The sequence below is a fragment of the Epinephelus lanceolatus genome, chromosome 24, assembly GCF_041903045.1.
Source record: "Epinephelus lanceolatus isolate andai-2023 chromosome 24, ASM4190304v1, whole genome shotgun sequence".
In the NCBI taxonomy this organism is placed as follows: domain Eukaryota; kingdom Metazoa; phylum Chordata; class Actinopteri; order Perciformes; family Serranidae; genus Epinephelus; species Epinephelus lanceolatus.
In genome coordinates, this window is record NC_135757.1 from 5,300,472 (window position 1) to 5,321,578 (window position 21,107).

At 43.9% G+C, this 21,107-nt stretch overlaps 1 protein-coding gene and 1 pseudogene across 9 annotated transcripts in view; both read right to left on the reverse strand.

Moving 5' to 3' along the window:
- Nucleotides 1-23: 23 nt before the first annotated feature.
- On the reverse strand, nucleotides 24-10,210 carry LOC117249936 (uncharacterized; annotated as a pseudogene). Its single transcript, XR_013490534.1, has 17 exons — nucleotides 9,814-10,210; nucleotides 9,039-9,180; nucleotides 8,835-8,951; nucleotides 6,851-6,961; nucleotides 6,659-6,731; nucleotides 6,352-6,556; nucleotides 4,358-6,151; nucleotides 4,091-4,264; nucleotides 3,286-3,459; nucleotides 3,028-3,201; nucleotides 2,730-2,903; nucleotides 2,454-2,627; nucleotides 2,063-2,236; nucleotides 1,659-1,832; nucleotides 1,256-1,429; nucleotides 914-960; nucleotides 24-825 (listed from the first exon to the last, which is right to left on the reverse strand). The product of XR_013490534.1 is annotated as an uncharacterized LOC117249936 (transcript).
- A 3,767-nt stretch (nucleotides 10,211-13,977) lies between these two features.
- Nucleotides 13,978-21,107, reverse strand: part of LOC117249899 (collagen alpha-1(XVIII) chain-like) — a 70,829-nt gene continuing 63,699 nt past the window's right edge. For all 8 annotated transcript variants that reach the window (XM_033615722.2, XM_033615720.2, XM_033615717.2 and 5 more), the window contains 11 exons: nucleotides 21,032-21,085; nucleotides 20,903-20,937; nucleotides 20,693-20,818; nucleotides 20,450-20,597; nucleotides 20,298-20,362; nucleotides 20,068-20,196; nucleotides 19,874-19,906; nucleotides 19,338-19,790; nucleotides 19,061-19,258; nucleotides 16,933-17,042; nucleotides 13,978-16,830 (listed from right to left, as the gene is read on the reverse strand). In XM_033615722.2, coding sequence (XP_033471613.2) covers nucleotides 16,617-16,830; nucleotides 16,933-17,042; nucleotides 19,061-19,258; nucleotides 19,338-19,790; nucleotides 19,874-19,906; nucleotides 20,068-20,196; nucleotides 20,298-20,362; nucleotides 20,450-20,597; nucleotides 20,693-20,818; nucleotides 20,903-20,937; nucleotides 21,032-21,085 — 1,565 coding nt within the window. In that variant the 3' untranslated portion in view covers nucleotides 13,978-16,616. The remainder of the gene's footprint in view (nucleotides 16,831-16,932; nucleotides 17,043-19,060; nucleotides 19,259-19,337; nucleotides 19,791-19,873; nucleotides 19,907-20,067; nucleotides 20,197-20,297; nucleotides 20,363-20,449; nucleotides 20,598-20,692; nucleotides 20,819-20,902; nucleotides 20,938-21,031; nucleotides 21,086-21,107) is intronic.

Consider the following 21,107-nt stretch of genomic DNA (forward strand, 5'->3'; position numbering starts at 1 on the left):
TCTGTAATGATCTCAGTAATCACATGGTATCGGTAAAGTAGAGCACAGCTTTAATGTCCCTGAGAGGCTTGCAGGCAGTAGTCAATGATAATAAATACAAATAAAATTCAGCAATAATTATAAACAGCCAAAAAAGTAAGGAGTAAGGCCAGTGTTAGGTCAGTTTTCTCTCAGACCACTTAAATTACAATATGCTCAAAGGGCAATTATTGGATCTTTGCGCAATGGCGCCAAAATTAAAGAGCCTGCCCTGAGAGAGTTTTGATCCAACAACAGACGGCAGCACTTTCCCGTCTCAACACAGGGACACTGACGACTCCAACGACAGGAAACCAAACCCAGGGTACAGAGGTTCAATGAATGCACAGCTGAAGGTGTACAGGTGGACCAGAATGTCAGGTAGAACACTGTAGAAGGACAGAGTCCCGGCAGGCCAGTCCAGATACACTCCGACTCTGTTCGAGGCCGAGGAGGGAGGCGTGAGAAGAGCTGTTCTGATATTACTGTGCCAGGCGTAGTAACATTTATCAGTCAGCTCCAGACTCCACGACTTCTCGTTCCATCCGAGCCGACTGCCGTCACGGGCTCCTCTCCTCCTGAGTCCTCTGTAAGTCACTCCAACGTCCACCCCTCCTTCAAAGTCCACCTCCCAGTAACAGCGACCAGTCAGGCCGGTCGTACACAGCAGCTGGTAGCACCAGTCGAATCTGTCCGGGTGGTCGGGATACGGCTGCTTCTCTATGGACAGCATCACTTTTCGGTTGTCCTCGGACAGGTGGACGTTTTTGTGTGCTGTGTTCGGGTCCAGCGTGAGCTCACAGGCGTCTGACGGAGAGGAAAAGGCAACAGATGTGGTTCTGAAGGTTTTGACTGAATGGGCTTTGTAATTGAATCTTTAATTTTACACACTTACACTTCACCAGACCAGATTTCAACCACTGAGCACATCCGTGATCCACACTGGAAGAGGGAAACAAAGTCAGACCAGCACTGGGGCAGCTGTTAGACAAAGAGGGTGAGTTTTTGGCTCCGATATTTTTGATTGACCGCAATATCACATCGCTTATTATTTCATTTCATCTCATTTTGCTTTAGTTATTCAGTTGTTTGTTTCATAAACCACCAAAGTAATAACACAAGTGACAAGTAGGGTAATTTTCTCATTCACGTCTACAATTTAAATGCTTTTTGCAACAGTAGACTCGCCCCCTGCTGGCCATTTGAAAGAATGCAGGTTTAAGTTTTCGCCCCGTACCTGAGAGTATCCAGTCTCCATCCTGGATCCTTCACTCCAGCGGACAGCAGCTTCACTCCTGAGTCTCCTGGATGATTGTATCTCAGGTCAAGCTCTCTGAGATGGGAGGGGTTGGACCTCAGAGCTGAGGCCAGACTGGTACAGCCCTCCTCTGTGATCAAACAGCCTGACAGCCTACACAAATACAAAAACACACGAGAAGGGAGTTTTGTCCATTTAAAAGTATGGCTAGATGTTTTTATGAGTTCACTGGTCTGGAAATGGCTGTGATATTGCAGGTGCATGACTCCAGAACATTGCACCTCCCTTACACCTCTATTCAAAATGGCGGCCCACACACCAATGGGGGACATCACAGGACATTTCACAGAAAAAAGGAAGCATAAATATACAGTAATTAGACCTTAAAGCTTCGAGTGTACAGTGTGGACTCTTGAGTCCAGCAGAGAGCAGCTTCACTCCTGAATCCTGCAGGTCGTTGTTGCTCAGGTCCAGCTCTCTCAGAGTTGACGACTTGGTGCTCAGGACTGACGAGAACTCGTGACAGCATTTCTCTGTGAGCCTTGTTTGACTCAGTCTGAAAAATAAACATATAGATCAGTCCCTACAGGATTTCATGAGCTGTGTTTTTGGATTGTTTTAAACAGAAGCGCACTAGACTCCCTCTTGTGGCCGATAATGGCAACAACAATTTTGTCTAAGGCTTATTTAAACAATGTAAAATGCCAATGTGTTTACTTTCAGGTTTTGATTGATGCAGGAAGCTTATATAACCAGGTACAAAGTCATGTTATAATGTTATCTCACCTGAGAGTTTCCAGCGTACAGTGTGGACTCCTCAGCGCAGCAGACATCAGCTTCACTCCTGAGTCCTGCAGGTCGTTGTTGCTCATTTCCAGCTCTCTCAGACTGGACGACCGGGAGCTAAACACTGGGGCCAGAGCTTCACAACTTCCTTCTGATAACTTACATCCACTCAGCCTGAAGGGTTTCAATCAATGAACGTACTTAGTAATATTCAAACTGGTCTTAGTGATGGCATTAATGAGATGTAAAGTGTAGAAGCACAGAAGATGAGCGAGTACATTTGTGGCTGCACAGACAATGAGATAAACCACCTCACAACATAGGGGCAACTGCATTTCATGAACAAGCCAAAAACTGCAGTAACACACTTCATAAACATCAGAATACTGACCTGAGAGTTTCCAAGGCACAGTGTGGACTTCCCAGACCAGCCGACATCAGCTTCACTCCTGGATCCCGCAGATCATTGTTGCTGAGGTCCAGCTCTCTCAGGCTGGAGGACTCGGAGCTGAGGACTGACGAGAGGTCCTGGCAGCATTTCTCTGTGAGGTTCGTTTGATTTAACCTGCCAAAGGAACACACACATTTACACTTGTAGTATGTTTAGGAAGAAAGACAAGAAACAGTCAGGCATATAACCCCCAAAATCCTAAAACATTAATCAAACCTGAGAGTTTGGAGTGCACACTGTGGACTCTCCAGCCCAGCACACAGAAGCTTCACTCCTGAATCCTGCAGGTCGTTGTTACTCAGGTCCAGCTCTCTCAGATTGGACGACTTGGAGCTCAGAACTGATGAGAACTCCTGACAGCATTTGTCTGTCAGCCTCGTTTGATTCAACCTAGTTAAATATAAAAAGAAACCATCATGGGATCAGTGTCTCAGTCTGTTCACCCTCAATACCAACTAACAAATATTATAGTCTGAATTTAAGGAAGACGTGACACACAGTGATGTGATCTAACCTGAGAGTTTCCAGTCTACAACGCTGACTCTCCTGCCCCACAGAGAACAGCATCGCCCCTGAATCCTGCAGGTCGTTGTTACTCAGATCCAGCTCTCTCAGAGTTGAGGACTGGGAGCTGAGTACTGAAGCCAGAGCGCCACGACTTTTGTCTGATAAATTACAGCCAACCAGCCTGAAAGAGAATGGATATTAACATACATTTACTGTGTCACACCTCTGAGTCATTACCATCCTGTGAAACATCATTTATCCTGACCTGAGTGTGTCCAGAGCACAGTGCGGACTTTCCAGTCCGGCAGAGAGGACCTTCACTCCAGAGTCCTGCAGGTTGTTGTAACTCAAGTCCAGGTTTCTCAGACCAGATGATTTGGAGCCAAGAACTGATGCTAACTCCTGGCAGCATTTCTCTGTGAGATTGTTGTGACTCAACCTGCAAAAATCAGTTGAAAGTTTTGTTCTTTATATTTAAACGGCCAGATGCACCAAGCTGACATCAAAGAACTAGTGGGGACTAAGTTGGACTGTTGCATCGCCTCATGTCGCTTGCATCTCCGCCAAAAAGTTGCACTTGAACACAACGTCAAGACGACAGCAGACAGCCAAAGGAAATAACTCTACACAGCAACAGGTAGCAGCAGTCTATACTCGTCATTCAAAAATGGAAACTGAAAACGCGACTGGACGTATTCAAGACATTTGTTAGCGCATTAACAACAAAGACCCGAAACACCCGATGACCCCAGGATACATCACTGACAATGCATCCGAGCGCTTCTACAGAATGTATTCCATAAGGTATCCAATATGATGAGCTTGTTTCAATCTCACTCCCTCTTGACTTTAGTTGTTTACTTTCCTCACTTCTGATTTTCTTCTCGTGCGCTCAGCTGAACTGCCAATCAGAATGATTTCTCGGGCTCCACAGTCTCTGATTCAACGGCAAAAAAGCCAACAAGGGAGCTTACTGATGGCCCAATATTGACTGTCCCTTTAAAGCCTATGATAGAATTACGAAAGAGGACATTTGAGTGGTGGATCAACCATACAGTGCATGATCTAACCTCAGTGTTTCCAGTCCACGGCGTGGATTCTCCAGTCCAGGAAGGAGCAGCTTCACTCCTGAGTCCTGCAGGTTGTTGTTGCTCAGATCCAGCTCTCTCAGACGAGAAGACTGGGAGCTGAGAACTGATGCCAGACCTTCACAGCTTTTCTCTGACAGGTTACAGCCACCCAGCCTGAAGAAGGACAAAAACATAATTTCAAAATAATCATTATTCTGTAGGAATGAATGGCTTTGGACTGTCCTGTCCTGTTTTCTTTAAACTTACAGAGACTTTTTGGAAGCTTTGACGACTGGCAGCAGCCTCAGAAGACCCTCCTCAGATGCAGAGTATTTCTTCAGGTCAAACACCTCCAGGTCTTCCTCCGATGACAGCAAGATGAAGGCCAGAGCTGACCACTGAGCAGGAGAGAGTCTGACCGTGGAGAGACGTCCTGAACTCAGGTATTGCTGGATCTCCTCCTCTAGAGAAGAATCATTCAGCTCGTTCAGACAGTGCAACAGGTTGATGCTCCTCTCCGGAGACAGGTCCCTTCTGATCACGCTCTTGATGTACTGGACTGTGTCCTGACTGCTGTGCGAGCTGTTTCCTGTGTGCGTCATCAGGCCTCGCAGGAGAGTCTGATTGGTCTGCAGTGAAAGGCCCAGGAGGAAGCGGAGGAACAAATCCAGGTGTCCATTTGGACTCCGTAAAGCCATGTCCACGGCACTCTGGAAGAGGTATGATAGTTTGGATTTGTCCCTTAATAGATTAGACCACCAGGCTTTTGACAGAGACAGCAGATTGACGCCAGAGTTCATTAAAGTCAGAAAAACGTATAGAGCGGCCAGAAACTCCTGAACACTCAGATGGACGAAGCAGAACACCTTCTCCTCACACAGCCCTCTCTCCTCTTTGAAGATCTGCGTGAACACTCCTGAGTACACTGACGCCGCCGTGATATCGATGCCGCACTCTGTCAGGTCTGACTCGTAGAAGATCAGGTTGCCTTTCTGCAGCTGCTCAAAAGCCAACTTCCCCAGAGACAGAACCATCTCCCTGCTCCCTGGATTCCAGTGTGGATCCATCTCAGCTCCTCTGTGATACTTGACGGTCCACAGTTTGGCTTGAACCAGCAGGAAGTGGATGTACAGCTCCGTCAGGGTCTTGGGCAGCTCTCCTCCCTCTCTGGTCTTCATCACATCCTCCAGGACTGTCGCAGTGATCCAGCAGAAGACTGGGATGTGGCACATGATGTGGAGGCTTCGGGACGTCTCGATGTGGGAGATAATTCTGCTGGCCTGCTCTTCATCTCTGCATCTCTTCCTGAAGTACTCCTCCTTCTGTGGGTCAGTGAACCCTCTGACCTCTGTCACCATGTCAACACAGTCAGGAGGGATCTGACTGGCCGCTGCAGGTCGTGTGGTTATCCAGAGGCGAGCAGAGGGAAGCAGTTTCCCCCGATGAGGTTTGTCAGCAGCACATCCACTGAGGTGGACTCTGTAACATCAGTCAGGATCTCATTGTTGTGGAAGTCCAGAGGAAGTCGACACTCATCCAGACCGTCAAAGATGAACACAACCTGGAACTCGTCAAACCTGCAGATCCCTGCGTCTTTGGCCTCACCAAAGAAGTGATGAACAAGTTTCACCAAGCTGTATTTTCTCTCTGTCAGCAGATTCAGCTCTCTGAAAGTGAATGGAAATGTGAAGTGTATGTCCTGGTTGGCTTTGTCTTCAGCCCAGTCCAGAGTGAACTTCTGTGTCAACACTGTTTTCCCGATGCCAGCCACTCCCTTCGTCATCACCGTTCTGATTGGTCCGTCTCTTTCCGGTGAGGCTTTAAAGATGTCTTCGCATTTGATTGTCGCTTCTGGTCCGGCTGGTTTCCTGGATGCGGTTTCGATCTGTCTGACCTCATGTTCGCCACTGACCTCTGCGGTCCCTCCCTCTGTGATGTAGAGCTCTGTGTAGATCTCATTCAGGAGGGTCGGGTTTCCTGCTTCAGCGATCCCCTCGAACACACACTGGAACTTCTGCTTCAAGCTAGATTTGAGTTTGAGTTGGCACGCCGTTGGAGATTCTGCATGAACAAAAAACAATACGAAAATAGTAAGTGGATGCTACAGAAGATACGGCAACAGCATTTTTGATGTACATATGGAGTTTCTATGGGCATCCCTTGAAAATATTTATATACATTTCTAGCACTTTGGAACTGTCAGTCTACTTCTTCCAGTGTTTCCTGTTTCCATCGTGTTAAAGCTGTAGAAATAACCTTACTGCTCTGAAGAGAATCAGCCAGCTCCTCTTGCTTTAGCCTCCTCAGGAAGTGTGTCACAATTCTCAGAAACGCCTCTCTGCTGTTCCTCATATCCTCTTCCTCCTTGCTGTCCGTCACCTCGTCATCCGAACACTCAGAGCTCACGGCCCTCTGCATCGCCTTCAGCTCCTTCTTCACAAAACTGATGATGGTCTCCTCAAGCAGCTGGAAAATTAAATAGAAAGCTTCATTTGTAAACGCTCCATCCATTGTGCAGCAAAATAAAGACAAGAACTGCTGTGACTGTGCAGGTGTAGATTTACACACCGTAAATATGGAGTCTGTTTGACCCTCCAGGGCAGACTGACCGATGTGAGCATCTGACATCTCCTGTTGTAGTCTGGAGAGAGAAAGAGGAAAAACACACACACTTCGGTGCCTTTAAAAGTAATTTATTCTAATACCACTTAAAATTGCTTTGTTCATGCTTCTATAGTACAAAGCAAAATGTCAACTTACTCCGTCTCAGAAGAAAGCTGTTTTTGAAAACCAAGAGGTGGCTCCTTTGACTGGTTGCTCTTCATGGACACACAGCTGGGAACAGGAGAGTGTGGTCTCTCCTGCTGGATCCTGACCAAAGAAAGATGGTTTCTTTTTATAGACCACTTCAACTGTGTCAAATTTTCTGACAAAAGTGAAGATGGTTTCTAAGACCTCGTAAGTAAACAAAAGAAAAAGGAGTATAAGAGTTTTGAGGTATCCATCACACGCCTATTTTTCTTCTTCTCTAATGTCTACGGAGAGACATGGAGCGATCAGCCACGATATCAAAACCACTGACAGGTGAGGTGAATAAATTGATCATCTGATTACAATGCAGTCTTCTGCTGGGAAACCTTAGGTCTAGACCAAGCGGGAACCTCCAGGGATGACAAGTGAAGCCAGTGCGGAAGTGCCAAAAACTGCATTTCCTCGAATGGCCACTTGAGGCTGGCTCCAAAAGCGAGTCAATCCCCACAGAACCCCATGTTAAAATGCTCAACTTTACAGCGCATTATTAAGGGTGTGGTCACTTTGAGTGACAGGTGGCGCTATCACGGGTGGCTAACTAGCCGCTGGCTGTCTGCTAGGCATCATCTCAGCTAATTCGCAAGTCACCGAACCTGACCTCTCAGCCACGTTTGTGCCTTTTGGATATTTTGTATCATGAGGGAGCTGGCACCAAGTGGGAGCATGAGCGGGAGCAGCCAACACCACAGGGCTAGCCAAAGTAGCCTAGCTTGTTAGCCTTAGCTAACTTAGCAGCTTCAAGCGAGGTGGGCATGTTTAAGCAACCAGGCTTCATTTGGCCCGCCTCTTTGCCCATTTTTGATTGGCCGGGAGTTGGGCAGAGTCACGCACTGCCAAGACTGCGATGGCCAGAGCCGCCTACTTTGAGCTTCAAACCCACTCCTCAGAAACCAATGGGTGACGTCACGGTGACTACGTCCATATTTTTATACAGTCTATGGTCCAGATATTCATCCATCCCCCCAGTGACAGGACTGGCCTGAGGAAAGTGAAAAAGAAGTCAAGGCATTGGACCCTAGACCCAAATCTGATTGAGCGTCTCTGGCGTGTGCTGGTACCCAACATGACTCAAAGGATCCACTGTCAGACACTGCAGGGCATCCCTTGAAGTCCTGTGTCCATGTCTCGACAGGTCAGAGCCAAGTCTGATCCAAGCAGGTCCCACCATGGATCGGGGGTACTTCTAGTCGCTCAATTAAATTGGGATCTGGGGTATCTGGAGGCCAGATCGACGTGTCTTTGTCACGTTCCTCAGGGTATTCCTGAACCGTTTCTGTGGTGCAACATGGTGCATTGTCCTGCTGGGGTTGTATGTGTGGGGTTGTACTTGGTCCACTTCGACGGATAGTTCGGTTCGTTTGTAGTGGTGTGAACGCTCATTCAAACTCTGGTGCAGACCATAGGAGCGAATCCTGGTCCGCTTGAAAACTGGGGGTCTCGGTTCACTTGCAAGTGAACCCTGGTGTGGTTGGCTTACAGTGGGAAATGCAAACGGACTATCCAGTGAGCCAAAGAGAGGAAGTGACGTACAGTGCAGTGCATTGAAGGGATGGATTTCCGTTTTCGGCCCTGGCCAATCGATGAGCCGGGTTTTCTTCTTCCTCGTGCTTTTTTTCTTCCTGGTCAGTGGTCGTTTTGGGCAATACCGCCCCCAAACAAGCAGCCGTTGTAACTGCGTGACATTGTCCAGGCGGTTTGGTCCACTTTAAAAGTGCAGTGTGAAAGTGAACCGAACCAAATGAAAGTGTGAAATTTTTTCAGCATTCCCCACCCAATTGAACCGAGTACCCCGGACTATCCTGGTGTGAATGCACCCGACAGGAAATATACTTTTATACTTACTGTACTTGTATTCCATTTCTGCCAATATATCCCCCTACATCCAACACACTGGACCTCAAAGGCTTAAATAATACAAAATAAAAGGACTTACTCTGTCTCAGAAGAAAGCTGTTTTTGAAAACCAAGAGGTGGCTCCTTTGACTGGTTGCTCTTCATGGACACGCAGCTGGGAACAGGAGAGTGTGGTCTCTCCTGCTGTCACTCTGGGCTTAAACACAACACAGAGTTTTTACTGTTAATAATCACGTATGTGAAATGATACAGCTGCTGAGCTCTGATCTGATGGTCATCTCACCTCTGAGCTTCGGTCCAGCTGTCATGTTCCCCAAGTGGAGTCATTTTGGAGGGGAGGGTTCCCTCATCTGGCCCGTCAGACACGTCCATACTAGAGCCTACAGCTTGACACAAACAGAAACGGACTGCTTTTGTCAGTCAGCCTGAAAATGGAACGAATGATGACGCACAGTTAACTTAAATTATATTATATTCATATGTGGTTTAACATACTGTATTATACATTATGATTTATATGTTCAGATTTGTCCATCAAAACTTAGAACTCCTACGAGTCAAAGTCTACAAAATAAAATAATAAATCATTAATAATTAATCCAGAGAACAAATATGACTGCATCATACTAACCATACCACATTCACAGTTATTACTCCTGTAGATTTTAATACTTAATCCACTACATTTATTTGACAGCTGCATGCGAAACAATCATCCTTTTAAATGTTCATTCATTTTTATATATCATACAATCCAGCTGTGTGTAAAATAGTCTTCACATCACTAATTATAACATGAAAGCACTTATGTAATTATTAAGTGACAAAGGTCATTCTGCTGCTTCATCAGATACTTTAAGTACATTTGTCTCTGTACTTTTAAAGCACTTTCAATGCAGGACTTTAACTTGTGATGGAGTATTTTTATACTATAATACTGCTACAATTTAGCTTCTAAGAAAAACAGTAAGTAGAGTAGCCCTCCCTTTTTAGACACCTTGAATGGAAAAACAGGCTTTAATACACCACAGAAGAAGAATAGAATAAGTATAACTCACCTTGTTTGGTAAAAATACGGCGTCACAAGAAAGTGAAACTAAGTAACCTCCAACGTTATCGAGGACATCACCCCTTAAAGAGAGAGACAGAAAATGGACATAGACTAGACAAGAAACACGTTTTAATCAACCACAACTTGAACAACTACATGTCCCAATGACACACCCAGGTGTTTTGATTTACCGGTAAGCACAAATAATTGCCACATAGCGAATTTAATTGTCCTGTGCTTTGCCTGCATGCAGCTCCCAAAGGTGCGTCCAGCCCTGTCATAGAGGCACAAGCGTCATACTACCCTAATTCGCACATTTCCGCTTTCAAAAGATAACTTGTAAGTCATGTCAATTCATGTATAAAAGGTGGGATTTGTACTTCGTGTTAAAGAAAGTCTGCCTGAAGGCAACGCCCAGGGCAAAAACAGACTGTAAGAGCAAGTTGGGAGGAGCTGTGGTGTGTCTGTGTCACTCTGCAGTTACACCTCCCAAACGCTAGTCGGTGGTGGAGATTGCTGTGAAGTGCTGTAGAGTTTAGTTGATTCAAAACACACATTAAACACACATTAAACATGGCTTAATAGAGACAGTTTCAACCACAAGTACACAAATCAGCTTCACTATAACTCGCAGCATTCACAGACAAACACTTGTCTTTATCTGGACACATTTTCCACACAAATACAACATGCTAACATTATTAGCACAAGCCTATGGCATTTTACATTGTATAAATTAGCCTAGCAGCTAGTGATATTTTCCTCTTCTCATATGAAACCAGGGACAACAGCAACATTTAACAAATGTAACAGTACATAATCTGGCTCCATTACAACTCACAAGGTTCACTGACAAAACAACTGTCTTATACTAAACACGTTTTCCAAACAAATACAACATGCTAACATTATTAGCACAAGCCTAAGGCATTTTACATTGTATAAATTGTAGCAATTTTTTTCCTCATATATGAAACCAGGGACAACAGCAACATTTAACAAATGTAACGGTAATTTGGCTCTATAACAACTCACAAGGTTCACTGACAAAACAACTTTCATAAACAAGTTTTCCAAACAAATATATTATGCTAACGTCATCAGCACAAGCCAATGGCATTTTATATCGTATAAATTAGCCTAGTAGCTAGCAAGCTTTCCCTTTTCTCATATAAAACCAGGACAACAGCAAAATGTAACAAAGGTAACGGTACATAATTTGGCTCCATTACAACTCACAAGGTTCACTGACAAAACAACTGTCTTATACTAAACACGTTTTCCAAACAAATATAACATGCTAACATTATTAGCACAAGCCTATGGCATTTTACATTGTATAAATTAGCCTAGCAGCTAGTGATATTTTCCTCTTCTCATATAAAGCCAGGGACAACAGCAACATTTAACAAAGGTAATAGTACATAATTTGGCTCCGTTACTACTCACAAGGTTCACTGAAAAAACAACTGTCATACTATACACGTTTTTCCAAAGAAATACAACATGTTAATATTGTTAGCGCAAACCTATGGCATTTTACATTGTATAAATTAGCCTAGCAGCTAGCAATCTTTTCCTCTTCTCAAATGAAACCAGGATAAATCCTTAAGTATAAATTACACACAAGACTTAAAATGCTATTTTTGTGGAGGCTTTACTTGCACGCGTTGTTGGTCACAAACCTTTTGCCACAGGACTGCAGTTGAAAATTAGCCAGCTGGCTAAAATACTGAGCATGTGCAGTGTGAGTCATAATTGGAGTGATAAGACTTGATGCAACTGTCTCCAGTCTCCCCCTGTGTATATGTATTTTATAATTACTCAGCTCTACATTCGTTCATCCATTCATACCTGCAGCACAAGTCTCTCTGCTCTGCTGCTGCCACAGGAACTGTCCAACTTACTCAGTGTGAAAGTCCACGGTACGGCCAGCAGTTCAATAATGCACCCGGAGCTCTCTGATTGTGGTCAGAATCCTTTATTAAGTTATGGATAGACCAACATGTTTTGACGAAACAGTCCTCATCAGGGTATAAACTGCATTCAGGGACAGGTGTGTAAAATGCACAGTGTCACATGATCTCATCAAGAGATCATGTGACACAGGTTATATGACATGTTGGTAGTGCCCACTCAAAAAAAGACTTGAAACATAAACAATGAAAATAATGTGTGGGAGATTTAAAGGCCAGGTCGACACCTTGAGCTTTTTGTCATGTTCCTCAGGCCATTTCTGAGCAGTTTTTGTGGTGTGGCATGGTGCATTTTTCTGCTGGGGGGGCCACTGTCATCAGGGAGCACCGTTGCCATGAGGAAGGGGGAGTTACTTAGCCCACAGCGGTGTTTGGGTGGCATCCACATGAATGCCATGACCGAAGGTCTCCTAGAAGAACAAAGCACTGGAACAAAATGATAAATGTTACTCGCCTCACCCACCACTGGTTTTAATCTTGTGGCTTATCGGTGTAAGTTTGGGCACACCTGTCGAAAATGAACTGATCTCCAAAAGGCTTGAAGTTAAAAATGAAATATGCTTTTTTAACACTTTAAAGATTAGTGTATTATTTTTGTTTTGTACAATTTTAGAGTGAAAAATATGAAAGGAGCACCATGCAAAAGTTTGGGCACTCCAAGACATTTGAGCTCTCAGACAACTTTTTCCAGGCTCTGAGACCTTAATTCGTTTGTTCATATGGTTTGTGCGCAAAAATCTTAATTTGTAATACAACTAGTTACTAAAGTCATCAAGTAATTGTGTTGAAGTAAAAAGTACAGTAGAAATTGGCATGAGATTAAAATACTCATGCAAGCTGAAAGTACCTCAAATTTGTACTCAACAACAGTAGTAACTGTATTTAATTACATTCAAGCACTGGTCAGCAGAGGGACGCACAGTAACAGAGATCAGTGGACCAATAGCAGTATTTCTTTTGCCCTGAATTTTAATAGTCCAATCATGAGAATTACTCTAAAAGAAGAAGCTTTCAGCACTAAAGGCTTTAAAAAAACAAAAATCTTAGTTATACTTATGATCGAATGTTTGTTGAAATCCCTACTATCAACAGTAAAACACACTGGAGTGAATATTTTGGGTCCCACCTGGACGATGAGATGTGGAGAAATATTTTGTTGAATGCAAAGATGTTCTAACAAATCCTATGAGACCCAATGTAAGATCATTCACACACAGCATGTAACCCCCACTTTTCAATGTAAATATCATCCTTTGTGTTCATCATTATGTCGGAAACGTAAAAATAGTTGTGGCACTTAAAATCATCTTGTCGTCGTGCCCTGAAATTGTCTTTAGAAGTGTTAAGCAGAACATTATGATGTCAAAGTGAAGATGACCTTTGACCTTTTGGATATAAAATGTTACTTATCCTATTAGACATCTGTGTGAAATTGCGTCACAATTAGCGTATTCATTTTGAGTGTTGTGAGGTCACAGTGACCTTTGGCCGCCAAATTCTGATTAGTCTATCTTTGGATTTAAGTGGACGTTTGTGCCAAATTTGAAGAAATTCCCTCAAGGTGTTCTTGAGATATGGCTTTCACGAGTGTTTTGAGGTCACAGTGACCTTTGGCCGACAAATTCTGATTAGTATATCTTTGGATCTAAGTGGACGTTTGTGCCAAATTTGAAGAATTTCCCTCAAGGTGTTCTTGAGATATGGCTTTCACGAGTGTTTTGAGTGTTGTGAGGTCACAGTTACCTTTGACTGCCAAATTCTGATTAGTATATCTTTGGATCTGAGTTTATGTTTGTGCCAAATTTGAAGAAATTCCCTCAAGGTGTTCTTGAGATATGGCTTTCACGAGTGTTTTGAGTGTTGTGAGGTCACAGTGACCTTTGGCCACCAAATTCTGATTAGTATATCTTTGGATCTAAGTGGACGTTTGTGCCAAATTTGAAGAAATTCTCTCAGAGTGTTTATCATGTTCACCTGAAATTGTCAATGAGTCTGGCTGTCAGTCCAAAGACAGATGGTTGGATGAAGAGCCCCCTGACGTTACCATGTGGTATGTAAAACTTTTGTCCATCTTCCCATTGGAGAGACTATCACATTATCTATATCTTGACCCAAATGGGTACTAACAAAATTAGAACAAAACTTGGACACAAACAAAATTGCTAAAGACAGTCACCACAACATCACCTGAGAACTCGCATTTTCCACACAGGTTTATTCAGTGAGATGCAGCATTTCAAAATGTTGCTCACACAAGGAGAAAAACAGATAATACAAATCTTATTGCATTTATTACGGCACTGTTAGTACATGAAAACGTCACTTTATTCTCCACTTCAGACTGAAACTAATGAATGATGATGTTTCACCCCAGTGTTCGTATCCTCTCCACTGTAAGCTAGCTGCAGTGCATTTACTGTTCTGGAATAAAAAGCATAAACAAAAGCAACAGTGCATAGACAAACATATATGGCTGAATCCTATCCAGATTATCTGTACATAAACGTGTTTGCTTACTATGTGTACAAACTTTCTATCACTGGGAAACTTGCCCTTTATCAGTTTTCAATAAGCATTACACATCCTCGTGTAGGGTTTGCAGTCTTTAACAGTTTCTTTGGTTCGCACATGGATACATTTGGAAACGTTATTATTCTCGTCACACATTATACTAGAAAATGCACGGTTTATAAAAAATAAATATCCCTTTTGTTACTGCTAAAAATACGATCTGAAAACATCTTCCCTTGCAAGACAGTCGCAAAATAAAAAAGGCTATTACTCAAGTGCTATGGGTTACAGATAACATCAGTGTAAAGGAAAAGAAGTTAAAAAACATACATTTCATGTACGTTTCATGTTTATGTTGCTCTTGGACGCTGAAATGTGTTGATGACCGCACCAATACTCAACTGAGTATTTGCCACTCAAATACTGCATATAAAAAGTCAATGAAGCCACAGTTTGAAGTCACTATTAACACTGCTTTCAGGCACTAGAGTTGTAGCTTTGGTCAGTTAGTATTAGCACGACAGTTTTGGTTAAACGCAGACAGGAAGACATGGAAACATTAAATCTACCTTGTTTTAAGAGTTCGTCACTTACACAGTTCTTTGTGGAAATTCAGACATAATTCCTACGTATGATCACAGTGGTATATCCCTTGCTGAGATAAGTTTAGTTTCTCTAGGCTGGAGGGTTCCCATTGTTCCGATAGCCCATTATTCAGACAGCCCAATAGGCTAGTCCAAAAAAAGTCCCATTTTTCCAAAAACAAACACCCACTCCTCCGAAACAGAAGCACAAGGCTAATTATTATGCAGTATTCGCATCATCTGACCTTCCTATGGTGACCTACTCTGCCTCTGATTGGCTAGTTCTCTTCGCGTTTGTTGGTTGTTGGGTTGGTTAGGTTTAAGCACAACGACTGAGACTGGTTTGGGTTCGGGTAAGCCAATCAGAGGCAGAGTTGGCTGGATCATGCCTACGCCAGTTTCAGTTACTCCAAAAGCAAATAACTCGTAACAACCTTACTTTTGTTACCACCCCACGACTGATTTGAAATCCAACAATTAATCACATTCCCGCATTCATTTTCATAACCTGCACACATACACGTCACAAAGCACCAAGCAAGATTTCGTCAGGAAGAAAGATGACAAGGACATTGTTGTTCCAGGTAGCCATACTAAGATTCTTTCAGTGAGAAAAACACGACGTCAAACCTCCCGAAACACCTTCAATGACAGCGTAACAGCGTTAAGCTCCAGGAAATACACCCCACCAAAGATGAGCAACCAAAGCTAGATTTTAATCATGGAGAGCTGCAGGCTACAAGCGACAAAGAACTAATGCTGGCTGGATATGTGGAGGATGAAATGTTGTCTACCTCCACGACTGACTCTCTGACTTTCAGACACATCCTATCGATAACCGGCAACAGAAGACCCCAGGTAAAAAATAATTTGCAAGCTAACTAGCCTTACATGCGATTACCAGTTATTAATAACCCCAACATTCACACATAGCTGCAAATGCACAGTCTGACTTTCATTTATCTGCATACATATGCACATATCTGTTTATAGAGATTAGCCGAAATATCCACTGGCTGCACTGGATCTCCCGAAATATTGTAACACATATAGTTTAGTGTAAATGACCTGGCATAATCTCTTCTAGTGTAGCTGACCTTCAGCCAGACGACCTGGCACAGCTCAAATTTTGGTAGGTGAGGAGAAGCAGTTGTTCCCAGAACTGGTTATCTAAATGACAGGCAACAGCAGCTTAAGTAACAGGAAACACCTTTTAATGTTTTTGGTAGCCACTGCTACCAGCTTCTACTTCCAGACCAAGGGGTGAAGAAGGCTGATCATGGACTGACGGATCTATGGAAGACGCTTACGCTTACCATCGTTGATAGCTGCTAGATTGGGTTTCAGGAATAATGGGCTATCGGAACAATAGCATAGCACCAGTCTGGACCCATGAAGAAGAATAAGAGAGTTTGCTGTTGTGAGACAAGAGACAAGAAACTACGCTTTCATGTTTACAGACAACAAAGCTGCCCTTTTGGAAACACACTGTTACCTTTAAAGGTGTGGACTTCCAATATGGCTCCTGGAGGGTGTGTTACTGAACGTCACCTGAGCTTACCTTAGGTTCATCATGTGGGATAATCCTGTATAGCACCATATAGGAGGGGCTAACACACATAAACTAATGATTCATAAGAAAAAACATATTTACAATAGACAGAGAAGTGTGTGAGGACAAAAGCATGACTGACTGCTTTGGGGTTTCGCTTTGTCCAGTGTTGTGTGTATGTGTGTGTCTATCTTTTGGCGTGGCTGACGTAGCTGTTCTCGATGCACAGTACGATGTAGGAGCTGGAGCAGCTGCTGGAGCTCTGCTGAAGCAGACTGCCGCTCTGTAGCGACGACGCCATGCCAGTCAGCGCCTGGTCACCTACACGCCACGTCTCACAGAAGCTGTCGACGTGCCCCCGCCCGGCGCTGGTTGACCCGTGCCACATCATCTTCTCCGGCCTGGGGTGAAACAGAAAAGGTGGCGCGAATAGAGGAAGTTTTGGTGACTTTTCAACTCTTGTGTTTGTGAATATGATCATATTTACAGGTCATTTAGCTCACCATGTGTTGTCACTGAGAACGTCTTTGCCATCAAAGGAGTAGATTGGCACGTTGTCCTTTATTCTGCCATTGTTGAAGATGGCGTCCCAGCTGTCAAACAGAACCTCATCCTGACAAAGATGAGACAACACCATCAGTGCAAAACTGGTGAGGACTGGTTATGCAATTAACCCACAAATCTAAATAAAAGGCACAAACCATGCCATCTAAGCTAAACTGATGACTTGTAAACACACCAGCTTTGTTAATTTCACAGCTGTAAATACCACTTAATCATTTTATCCTACATCTGTGTGAAATTGCGTCACAATTAGCATATTAATTTTGAGTGTTGTGGGATCACAGTGACCTTTGACTGCCAAATTCTGATTAGTATATCTTTGGATCTAAGTGGACGTTTGTGCCAAATTTGAAGAAATTCCCTCAAGGTGTTTTTGAGATATGGCTTTCACAAGAATGAGAAAGACCAGGTCACAATGACCTTGACTTTTGACCAATGTAATGTCAGTTCATCCTTGACTCCAATCAGACCTTTGTGCAAAATTTGAAGACATTCCTTCAAGGTGTTCTTTAGATACGGCTTTCACGAGAATGAGAAAGACCAGGTCACAATGACCTTGACTTTTGACCACTGCAATCTAATCAGTTCAACCTTGACTCCAATCAGACGTTTGTGCCAAATTTGAGGACATTCTTTCAAGGTGTTCTTGAGATGTGGCTTTCATGAGAATGAGAAAGACCAGGTCACAATGACCTTGACTTTTGACCAATGTAATGTCAGTTCATCCTTGACTCCAATTAGACGTTTGTGCCAAATTTGAAGACATTCCTTCAAGGTGTTCTTTAGATACGGCTTTCACGAGAATGAGAAAGACCAGGTCACAATGACCTTGATTTTTGACCACTGCAATCTGATCAGTTCAACCTTGACTCCAATCAGACGTTTGTGCCAAATTTGAAGACATTCTTTCAAGGTGTTCTTGAGATGTGGCTTTCATGAGAATGAGGAAGACCAGGTCACAATGACCTTGACCTTTGGCCACTGCAATCTAATCAGTTCAACCTTGACTCTAATCAGATGTTTGTACCAAATTTGAAGACATTCTTTCAAGGTGTTCTTGAGATGTGGCTTTCATGAGAATGAGGGAGACCAGGTCACAATGACCTTGACTTTTGGCCACTGCAATCTAATCAGTTCAACCTTGACTCCAATCAGATGTTTGTGCCAAATTTGAAGACATTCTTTTAAGGTGTTCTTGAGATGTGGCTTTCATGAGAATGAGGAAGACCAGGTCACAATGACCTTGACTTTTGACCACTGCAATCTAATCAGTTCAACCTTGACTCTAATCAGACGTTTGTGCCAAATTTGAAGACATTCTTTCAAGGTGTTCTTGAGATGTGGCTTTCATGAGAATGAGAAAGACCAGGTCACAATGACCTTGACTTTTGACCAATGTAATGTCAGTTCATCCTTGACTCCAATTAGACGTTTGTGCCAAATTTGAAGACATTTCTTCAAGGTGTTGTTTAGATACGGCTTTCACAAGAATGAGAAAGACCAGGTCACAATGACCTTGACTTTTGACCACTGCAATCTAATCAGTTCAATCTTGACTCCAATCAGATGTTTGTGCCAAATTTGAAGACATTCTTTCAAGGTGTTCTTGAGATGTGGCTTTCATGAGAATGAGGAAGACCAGTTCACAATGACCTTGACTTTTGACCACTGCAATCTAATCAGTTCAACCTTGACTCCAATCAGACGTTTGTGCCAAATTTGAGGACATTCCCTCAAGGTGTTCTTGAGATGTGGCTTTCATGAGAATGAGGAAGACCAGGTCACAATGACCTTGACTTTTGGCCAATGTAATGTCAGTTCATCCTTGCCTCCAATCAGACGTTTGTGCCAAATTTGAAGAAATTCTCTCAAGGTGATTATCACGTTCACAAGAATGAGACAGATGGACAACCCTGAAAACCTAATGCAGCAGTTTCCCCCCCTTTTCCAGTCTTTATGCTAAGCTTTATGCTAAGCTAACCGGCTGCTTGCTATACCTTCATATGTACTGTACAAACATGAGAGTGGTATCGAACTTTAAATGGACGAAGAACTTCTGTTGGCTACCTTCAGGTTGACTATTGGCAAACGGTCCCTGTCGACCTTGCGGACGATGCTGTGGAGATCCTGGAGTCTGGCGGACAGGAAGGCTCGGAAAGTTCCCTTCATCCCGATGGCCTGAGCCTGAGTGAAGCACATGAAGTCTGCACCGCGGATGCCCCGCATCGCGCCAGTCTGAGGGCTGTTCAGGGCCATGAGGTGGAGCTGCGGAGCCACCAACATGGTCAGTGGTAATATCTAATCTCACGGTAAAACATAGAGCAGAGATGTGAGACTCTCTTACCCCTGGACCTGAGGTATGATGGTGGACTGGAGTCTGGGGTACAGGAGGAGGTGGTCGTCGCTGAGGAGTGACTGGGTAGCGAGTGTCCGAATACCCAGGGCGCTGGTGGGGTGAATGTACAGTAGTCCTACCGTCTGGTTGATTTAAACGGTCTGAGTAACTTGGAAAGCGTGGATCTGTGGGTGCTGGGTACCGAGGATCCGGCTGGTATCGTGTATCAGGGTGGTATCTGGGATCATAGTGGGTTGGGTATCGAGGATCAGGGTTCGATGGGTAGCGAGGGTCAGTGTGTGTTGTATGGTGGTGGTCTAGGTGTGTGTGATGTTCAGAGCCGGGGTGAACCGGACTCTCAGGTGGCCTCTGGGAGTCGTGTGAGGAAGTGTCGACGTGCGAGGGGTGGTCTGGGGAGTAGGGGACAACTGGCGGGGGCTCCACAGCTGCAACCTCGTTACCCTAAAAATAATGTGCATGATATGTTTTAAACAGGGCTCAATATATGTTCTGAAGATGAGGGAACAAAGGAAGATTAAACTCACATCCTCAGGGGGCAAAGCAATGTAGTTCCCGAGCTGTGAAAATAAAGCACACACATGCACGATTACACATGGGAACTATTTCTATGCCTCTCCTGCTGACTTATAGGGCTGGGTTATAAAATCAAGTTTTTTTATAACAAAGTTAAAGTATTGTTATATATCGTCTACTCCTATGACATCGGTGAATAATTTACCTGAACTTGACGAACTCCATCTCTGACCCGTAAGTAGAGATCAGTTTGGTCTATGATGTAAACCAGAGAGCCCTCAGGCTGTCGTCTAGCGGTGGCTGTCATGGTGTCATACGACCTCAACACTGTCACCTGCAAACAAAGAAACACTCTTAAAGTGAACCAAGCTGTGGCATTTGTATTTCATGATGTACTGTTGGATTATAAGGAAATAAAAAAACAAGTTCTCGCACCCCTGAGGAGTGTCCAGGTTGTCCAGGAGGTCCAGGTGGTCCCGGTGGTCCAGGAATATTGATAGCTATAACCCAAAGAGGTTGTGAGGGGGTCACATGACTGAATACAGATGTAATTGTGAACATCTGGGTGTGTGTGTGGTTATACTCACTCTGTGTGCCCCTGTTAGCACCAGAAAAGGATCCTCCTGGAGGTCCGGGCGGCCCTGGTGGTCCAGGTTGCCCATCGTAGCCTCTTCCTGGTGGACCTGGTGGCCCCTGAGGGCCTGGTGGGCCGATGATTGAGTCGCCTCTAGGACCCTGGTGGGACAAAGACAGAAAGGTGTTTGATTTTATCTTTAGATTGTGACGTATTTGACTATAAACTGACTTTGTGAAGCTTAATGTGATCTTACAGGAGGTCCAGGCGCTCCCGGGGCTCCGACGCCGCTGCCTCCATAGCGGGGGTCATAATATCCTCCACCTGGTTCTCCTTTCTCTCCCTTAAGGCCCGCATCGCCTCTTTCACCTTTCAACTCATTCTAAAAAAAATTAGTAAAGATACATAAAGGAAGAGTCGCACTGATGCTAATAGTTTAACCATAACCTACTGAGTCGAGACTTACTCTTAAAGTGTAAATATCAACGTTTGGCCCGGCACCTGGATCGGAAGCAAAATATCTGAATTTAAATCTGTCTTCACGCTGAAATCGTAAACATTTCGACACATATGTGCACAGACGAAGTGGTGCTACCTGAAATATCAACTGTCCCTGGTGGGCCAGGATCGCCTTTCTCTCCTTTAACAGCTATAAACAAGAACAGCAACAA